The sequence below is a fragment of the Passer montanus genome, unplaced genomic scaffold, assembly GCF_014805655.1.
Source record: "Passer montanus isolate IOZ18808 unplaced genomic scaffold, ASM1480565v1 scaffold89, whole genome shotgun sequence".
NCBI classification, from domain to species: domain Eukaryota; kingdom Metazoa; phylum Chordata; class Aves; order Passeriformes; family Passeridae; genus Passer; species Passer montanus.
The window spans coordinates 2357881-2366590 of NW_024374256.1; the positions used below are offsets into that span (position 1 = coordinate 2357881).

The following is an 8710-nucleotide window of genomic DNA, read 5'->3' on the forward strand; positions in this document are numbered from 1 at the left end:
CATATCTGTCAAACTTCTGTGGTTTTAGTTAGTTTACACAGTTTTTCTACTGATTCTCGTGAGACAGATCTTATTGTTTATAGAATAACTGCACCACTTATAGTGGTGCAGTTATTTTCCACTCTAGGAATAGATTGTTGTGTTAATGAATCTTTCACGCCAAGATTGTTTTCTCATGGGAACTTGCAGCTATTAATTTAGGCCTGATTTTATGAGGCTTTTCTTTTATAATTTCTCTTCCTCTCTGTGACACTGGGACACCTCTAGGGTTGTGTCCAGTTCTGGTCACTCATGACCAGAAATGGAGGGGCTGGAGTGTGTCCCAAGAAGGGAATGGAGCTGGAAGAGGGTCTGGAGAACTCCTCTCTATGATACTGGGACACCTCTAGGGTTGTGTCCAGTTCTGGTCACTCATGACCAGAAATGGAGGGGCTGGAGTGTGTCCCAAGAAGGGAATGGAGCTGGAAGAGGGTCTGGAGAACTCCTGATGGAACCTGGAAAAAAGGGGGCTCAGGGGGCTCCCCAAAACTCCCAGCCAGGGTGGGTCAGGCTCTGCTCCCAGGATAAAACAGCCTCAATCTGTGCCAGGTTGGATTTTAGGGAGCATTTCTCCATGGAAAGGGTGGTCAGACCTTGGAACTGCCCAGGGAGGTTTGGAGTGCCCATCCCTGGAGGTGTCCAAGGTAGGACTTGGAGCTTTTGGCAAAAAACCTGAAATTGTGTGAGCTGGACTTTGATGATCCTTGGGGGTCCCTTCCAGCTCCTGATTCCATGAGTGCTCCATGTCCCTGCCCTCCTGGAGCACCAGGCTCTTCCTGATCCAGCAGCAGAACCTGAATATTAATTAAATACTGAGTTGAGTCCTTTCCCATGTGGAAAATATCTTCAGTATCCTGGGCTGTGTTTCCCAGTGCATCCCAGTGTCCACTCAAATCCTGACGTGGTTTCTCTGCCCTCCCACTCAATTATTTCCAACCAGAGTGACCCAGAGCTGACCAAATCCCTTCTTTTCCAGGGATTTACAAGAAAGAAGACGTGCACCTGCTGCTCCAGGTGTACCAGATCATGGGGCCACTGGAGATCTTTGCCAACAAGTTCAGGAATGATAAATGGGCTCTGGATGGACACGTGAGTGCACAAAATCCACCCTGCCATGGATGTCCCAGCCTGGATTTCCCTTCCTTGGAGCTGAGGGACAATTCCCAGAGCTGGCAGGGGACATGTGGCACTTCTCCAGCAGGTGACAGCTCCTCCTGCAGCTGGGGGTTGGTTTTATTGCCCTGGGGTTTGGAATCCATCATCTCCCACATAATGCTGGAGGAGAAAACAACGGGATTTGTTCTATGTGGATGTTTTATGTCTGCTCAACATCTTGCTGGAAAAGCTGATTTTTCCTACTGAAGCCAACTCCTCACCCTTTGTCTGTGTCTGGGAGTTTCCCAAGCCCTTTAAGCATCCAAAGGAGCTTGGGAAAAATGTAGATCCAACTGACCCATGGCCACTTTTTCCCTCTCCCTCTGGAATCAGCAATGTCCTTTCCAGTTTATCACTAAGATTTTTTTTAGCTTCCCTTCCTTCAAGAATGGAGAATTTTCAGCTGTTGGGCGGTGAAACTCCTTAAAAAATGCCAGGATTTTCTGGGGAATTGCATCAAATTAATGCGCTTGGAAGGGGCTGGGATGAGCTGGGTGTTAAATCCAGGGAAAAGTGGATAAATCCGTTGATTTCCACTCTCCACAGGTCTCGTCGGAGTCCTCGAGTGGCACCTTTGTGTACCAGGGCTTTGTGCGTGGCAAAGGCTTCGGGCAGTTTGGCCTGCAGAGACTTGGTAAAATTCCTTGGATTTGCACTTTTCCCCTCAATTCCAGGAGCTCCATTTTGGCCTGGTTGGGGCTTTCCAGGCAGGGAATCTTTCTCCAATCCCTGGCTTGAATTTTCCACAATTTCTGAGTTCTGCTGAACTTGGTGTGAGGTTTGTGGGAGACAAACAGCACGAAACAAACAGCACAAGGAAAAAATTTATAATTTGGGAGCAAAATGAGGGATAACCAGGCTGCTGTCCAAAGGCAGGGAGAGTTTGGAAGCACAAACAACACCTGGATTTTTTTTTCCAAATTCCCAGATCCCTGCCAAGCCCAAATCCCATTCCCACCACAGAAAGTGTCTCCATCAGAAATCACAGAGGCTCCTGGGAGCTTAAACCACCCAAAATTTAAGCTCCTAAATACTTCTTAAAGCATGGTTTGAGCTCTTTAATCCCTCAGGATTGCTGGAATCTCATCAACTTTATGGATTCTCGTTATTGCTGTGTTTCAGAGTCTCCTTAAAGCCCAACTTCATGCATCCAAGTTGGACCTTTTTTGCAAAATAAATCAATTTACACCTCTCTTTAATTGCAGCTGTAAATAAATGATGAGGCCTAAGTTAGGCTGGATCTCCATCCTTGCACATCCATTTTTAAATTCCCTTTTCCAGCACCACTTCACTCATTTTGCTGCTGGTGCCACCTGTACTTTGAGCCAAGCCCTTTTCCCCCAGCAGGGGTTTGGAAATGTGGGAAATGTGTTCCTTTCTGCTGTGTTCCAGACATCAGCATGATGGAAAATGACCCCGAATCCATAGGCCACCACTTTGCATCCAACAGCAGCTCCGTGGCAGCCGCCATCCTTGTGCCTTTCATCGCCCTGATTATTGCAGGGTTTGTGCTTTATCTCTACAAACACAGGTGGGTTTGGGGCAAGAATCCCAAAAGCTGAAAGAAATTCAGGGATTTGAGGGAAGTCTCAGTGAGCTGGGCTTAAAATCCCCCCCTTTAGGGCTGGTTTAATTCAGGAGGTGGAACAAAAACAGAAGGTTTGGGAGGTTGTTGTAGGGTTTGTGCTTTATCTCTACAAAAACAGGTGGGTTTGGGGCAAGAATCCCAGAAGGTGAAAGAAACTCAGGGAGTTGAGAGAAGTATCAGTGAGCTCGGCTTAAAATCCCACATTTAGAGCTGGTTTAATTCAGGAGGTGGGACACCAACAAAGAGGGTTTGGGAGATTGGAGCAAGAATTCCAAAAGGTGAAAGGAATGCAGGGATTTGAGAGCAGTAGCAGTGAGCTGGGCTTAAAATCCCACATTTAGAGTTGGTTTAATTCAGAAGATGGGAAAATAAAGTATGGTGGGATGAGGATTTGGGAGAGGAGAGCAATGAGGGTTTTGCTGGCCATTAATGGAATTTGTGGCCACATTTGGGAGGATAAAAAGCAAATTCCACCCCACCCCATGGCTTTGAGCATGGTCTAAATCCAGTTTTGCTCCTGATCAATGCTGCAAACCCCCAGCAGGATTTTCCTGCCCCATCCCCACGGGTTTCCCCTGTCAGTGCCCTCCCTCAGGGCTGTCACAGTGTGGGTTTTGTCCCCGATCCCACAGGAGGAGACCCAAAGTCCCGTTCAACGGCTACGCCGGCCATGAGAACACCAACGTGAGGGGCACCTTCGAGAACCCCATGTACGACAGGAACCTGCAGCCCTCAGACATCATGGCTGGCGAGGCCGAGTTCACAGTGAGCACGGTGTGCACGGCCGTATAGCGCTGTCCCCGCACGGTGAGTGGGACAGGCCACCCCCGCCGCCACCGCGTCCCCGCGGCGCCGTGGCACCGTGGGGTGTGGGGAGCTGGAAGGGTTTGGGGTCGTGGAATGTGCAGGGAGCTGGAAGGGTTTGGGATCGTGGAGTGTGGGGAGTTAGAAGGGTTTGGGGTCGTGGAGTGATTGGAGTTGGAAGGATTTGGGATCATGGAGTGTGGGGAGCTGGAAGGGTTTAGGATCATGGAATGTGCAGGGAGCTGGAAGGGTTTGGGATCATGCAGTGATTGGAGTTGGAAGGGTTTGGGGTCATGGAGTCACTGGAGTTGGAAGAGTTTGGGGTCGTGGAGTGATTGGAGTTGGAAGGGTTCTCATGGGATCATGGAATTTGTGGAGTTGGAAAGGTTTGGGATCATGGCATGTGTGAGTTAGAAGGATTTGGGATTGTGGAGTGATTGGAACTGGAAGGGTTTGGGATCGTGGAGTGATTGGAGTTGGAAGGGTTTGGGATCGTGGAGTGTGGGAAGCTGGAAGGGTTTGGGGTCATGGAACATGGGGAGTTGGAAGGGTTTGGGGTTGTGGAGTGATTGGAATTGGAAGGGTTTGGGATCATGGAGTGTGTGGGGAGCTGGAAGCGTTTGGGATCATGGAGTGTGTGGGGAGTTGGAAGGGTTTGGGATCATGGAATGCGCAGGGAGCTGGAAGGGTTTGGGGTCATGGAACATGGGGAGTTGGAAGGGTTCTCGTGGGATCGTGGAATGCAGGGAGTATTCCATCTGGAATACTCCAACTTTAGGATACCAAAGCCACTCCCCCAGAATTCCCATGTGTCCTGAGCAGCTCCTTGCTTTCCCAGGTTCCCGTGGCCGGTGTCCAGTGTGGAGACTGTCCCACCTCACCCTCCATCCATCCCCTCCCTCTCCTGCTCCCGCCCCTGCCGAGGCTGCGGGGAAGCTGCTGCACCTCCCTGGAATTCCCCAGGGGCTGCTGGATCCACCTCCTCCATCCTGCTGGATCTCCAAGCCAAAGGTTCTGCTCCAGCCCCGCTCCCACACCTCGGGAAGGCCTGGTGGTGGGAAGGCTTTCCCGAGCTGCTCCTGGAAGGAGCTTCCCAAACTTTGGGAAGAGCTTGGGCGACAAAGAGGTTGTGCACAAGGTGCTGGATTCGTGGAAAACACCTGGATGGGACAGGATGAGGATTTGTGTGTCTGGGTTGGGTTTTTCTGGGTTGTTTTTTGGATTTTCTACCCCAGGGCTTGAGCGGAGGAAGGGTTTTCAAATGGGAGCTTTCCAAACTTTGGGAAGCTTTTCCCTTCTTCCCTATGTTTGATTTTCCTTTGGGCATTCCTGGCTGGATTTACAGAAAACACCTGGATGGGACAAGATGAGGATTTGGGGTTTCTGTATTTGGGTTTCTGGGTTATTTCTGTGTTGGATTTTCTACCCCAGAAAGAGTTGTCCAAATGGGACCTTCCCAAAACTTGGGAAAAGCTTCCCAAGGTTTTTCCCCTCTTCCCTGTGTTTGATTTTCCTTTGGGCATTCCTGGCTGGGTTTTTCCTGCCCCATGTTCCCCCTGATTTGAGCTGGGCCCAAATTCCTGATCAGGAATTCACTGCCAGATGATTCCTGAAGGGACAGGAATATCCAAAGGGACAAAAATCCTCTCTGAAAAGAGCTCAACACTAATTCCCCCAAAAGCTTCCCAAATCCTTTGCCCTTTCCATACTGATCCTCCAAAGGTCAGTGCCAGAGGAGTTTTAATTCCCATCCTGAGCGGCATCCTTTATTTCCCAGGGGCACCGAGGTTTCCTGGGATTTTGTGGGAGCAGGGAAGGCTCTGGATCCTTTTTAGGATCAGGGGGGCAAAAGTGCCATTCCCAGGTCACTGAGTCCAGGAGGCTCCAAGGAAAATCAGGATGAACCCTTTGGAATGGGGTTTTCCATCCATGCTCCCATTCCAGCATGGATCTTCTCCTCCCTGAAGCTCTGCCTGCTGAAAACCGTGGGATAATTTGGGAATTTTTGTTGGTTTATCCTTGATTTTCTGGGTGTAAATACATCAGTATTTTATTTTTGTTACTCCTGCCTCTCCTACAGGGAGCAGAATTCCCAGCCTGCCAAAAAATGCCACCTGTGCTCCCAAAAATGCCACTTCTGCTCCCAAAAATCCCACCAAGGTGCCCTGATTTCTCCCTGGGAAGTGGGAGCCGGAGCCTGAGCCCCGATCCAGCGTGGGCAGGGGCCAGGGGAATGTTCCCACATGGATTTGGGGAGGATCCCAGGGTGAAATTCCATGGGCAGATGGATTGGGGTGGTGTCAATCCCAGCAGGACTCCAAGGGAACCTTCCCCTCTTCCCTTGGATCCCACCCTGCCTCCAGCTGGGCTCTCCTTGCTCATCCCTGATCTTTTCCAAGCTCAGTTATCCCTAAAAACTCCACAGCCCAACCCAAACCCTTGCCCTGAAGTGTCCCCATCCCAAATCCAGGGCCCAAAATTCCAACAATCCTGGAATTCCAACAAATCTGGAAGCAGAGCTTGGATCTTTCCACGTTCTTGTCCAAACTCCAGGGAATCCTCCCCTGGCTGCTCCAGGTGATGCACGTTGGCTTCCCACACTTGGCTCCTGTTCATTCCATGGAAAAATCAGGAGGAATTCTCATTCCATGGAAGAAACAGAAGCAACCCATGTCCAGGAGTGCAAAATAAATCCAAAATATTTAAAACCACCCAGCAAGGAGAAGAGGGAGCACGACTTTAATGGAATTTGCTGCTTTGGATCCATGAATTCCCTTTTCCTGCTGTTGCCCAAGGAGCCAAGGAAGTGGGAAAAGGGTTTATCCCATTTTTTTGCGAGCTGGCTGGGATCTGCTCCATGCCATTCTCCATCCTTGTGCCCAGAGGACTTGCATATGGTAAAATAAATATGGAAAAAAGGGAAAAAAATGAAAATAAAAGAGAAAAAAATGAAGAAAAAAAGGGGAAAAAAAAGAAGAAAAAAAGGGAAAAAATGAGAAAAATTATAAAAAACACAAAAAAGCTCAAATCCCTCTTTTGTACAGAGATATATTTTTATTAATTAAAAGTTTGTACAGCTAAAAAATAAATAAAAAAAACAAAATGTAATTTTTTTTCATTATCGTAGGGAAAAACAAAAACAAAAAAAAGTAGTGGAAAAAAAATCAGCTTTTTTTTTGTAAATGTAATAAAGTGTATAAATGGTTTCCATAAAAATGTACATATGGAATCTCTCCATGCCCCTGGCTTGTCTGCAGAATTCCCAGTTAATTTATCTGTCTCTGTATATGAGGCTTTTCCGTGTGTTCCCGGCGTTCCCTGCGGAATTTCAAAGCTATTTTCGATTTTGGACTTCCGAATAATAAAAAATCTCGATTTTTGCATTGCTTTTTCTTACAGCCCCCTGGTGCTTTTTTTTTTCCTTTGCTTCATTTTGTGTTTGGGGGGTTGGGGGTGGTTTATTTTTTTTTGTTGTTGTTGTTGGGTTTTTTTTGCTTGGTTGGTTTTTTTGGGGCGGTGTGTGTGAATTCCAGAAGGTTTATCCCGGGATTTTCTGGATGTGCACACACCATTCATGCAGGGATGGAGATTCCCGACTTTTCCAGCGTATCCCAGTTTCAGGAAGGAAAATCCAGGAAAATTGGGTGGATTTGGATGAATGGCTTTGGCTTTTCCACAGGATTTTATCAGGGATATCCCATGGGAAGGGAGAACGGGACCCTTCCCGCTTCCCAACCCCTGCACTCCTGCTCCAGGAGCCCCAATTTGCCTTAATGAGGTTTTAATTAACGCCTGCCCGGTGATTAGCAGGAATTAACTCGGGAAATTCGGGATGAAAAAGGCCCTGGCGGGGTCTTTGATGCTCCCCTGCCTTTGATTTGGCTTCTCCCGCTCCCAGATGCTTCATCCTTGGATTCATCCTTGGATTTGTCCCCTCCTTGGCTCAGTTTGTCCAAAATAAGGGGGCGCTGAGGTTTTTGGGATGGTTGGTGGGACAATTCCCAGCAGGCTGAGCCTGGGATTTTGGGGCACAGAAGAGATCCTGCCAGTTTTCCATGGATCTGAGGGGAGGGAAGAGGATCCAAACGCTTTTGGAGCTTCCTGGAGGACCTGGGGCTGCCCCATCCCTGCGATGTCCGAGCCTGGAGCAGCCTGGGGCAGTGGGAGCTACTTCATCCTTGGATTTGTCCCCTCCTTGGCTCAGTTTGTCCAAAATAAGGGGGCGCTGAGGTTTTTGGGATGGTTGGTGGGACAATTCCCAGCAGGCTGAGCCTGGGATTTTGGGGCACAGAAGAGATCCTGCCAGTTTTCCATGGATCTGAGGGGAGGGAAGAGGATCCAAACGCTTTTGGAGCTTCCTGGAGGACCTGGGGCTGCCCCATCCCTGCGATGTCCGAGCCTGGAGCAGCCTGGGGCAGTGGGAGCTGTCCCTGGTCATGGAATTTGGGGTGGAATGGGATTGTCCTTAAGGTTCTTTCCAACCCAAACCATTCCAGGATTCTTCCTGCTTCCAATTCCCAAAGTTTCCCTCCGTATTTGGGGTTTAGTCCCTGACCCCGGCTCAGCCTTTGGGTGTTCTTGAGGAGAAAATTCCTCATTTCCCAAGCATTTTTTGCCACCAAGTTCCAGCCCTGAAATCTCCTCGAAAACAGGGATTTGGTGATTTTCAAAGCTTTCCCAACCCCTCTGCCAGCATTCCCTGGAAGGAAAGATCCCAAAAATCCCCCCTTCCACAGATCTTCCAGTGGCTGCTGATTGAGGGAGAGACCAGCAGGGAAACTGGGAGAGCTGGAACTGCCACTGGGAATCTTTTGGGGGAAAAAAAAACAGGGAAAGATCAGCAAGATATCCACCAGGAAAAAATTCCATGGAGAGAGCAGCAGGACAGGAGCTGGAGCATCCCCTGGGCATTTTTGGGGGGAATAAAACTGGGAGAGCTGGAAGGAGCTGGAGCTTCCTCTGGGGATCTTTTGGGGAAAAAAAACAGGGAGGGACCATCAGGGAAACTGAGGACTTCTCCAGGAATATCCCATGGGATTCCTCAGCGGGGTCCATGCCCTGATGCCAGGAGTTGGCTCATCCCAAAAAAAAATTTTTTTAAATCCAGGAGATATTTTTAATTAG

The 8710-nt window shown here is 48.9% G+C and overlaps 1 protein-coding gene across 1 annotated transcript in view; it reads left to right on the forward strand.

The window, feature by feature from the left end:
• CSMD2 (CUB and Sushi multiple domains 2) overlaps window positions 1-6691 on the forward strand; it is a 243818-nt gene extending 237127 nt beyond the window's left edge. Inside the window, exons 68-72 of the mRNA XM_039733794.1 lie at window positions 1016-1128; window positions 1741-1828; window positions 2587-2725; window positions 3415-3589; window positions 4425-6691. Coding sequence (XP_039589728.1) covers window positions 1016-1128; window positions 1741-1828; window positions 2587-2725; window positions 3415-3574 — 500 coding nt within the window. The 3' untranslated portion in view covers window positions 3575-3589; window positions 4425-6691. The remainder of the gene's footprint in view (window positions 1-1015; window positions 1129-1740; window positions 1829-2586; window positions 2726-3414; window positions 3590-4424) is intronic.
• Window positions 6692-8710: the final 2019 nt, after the last annotated feature.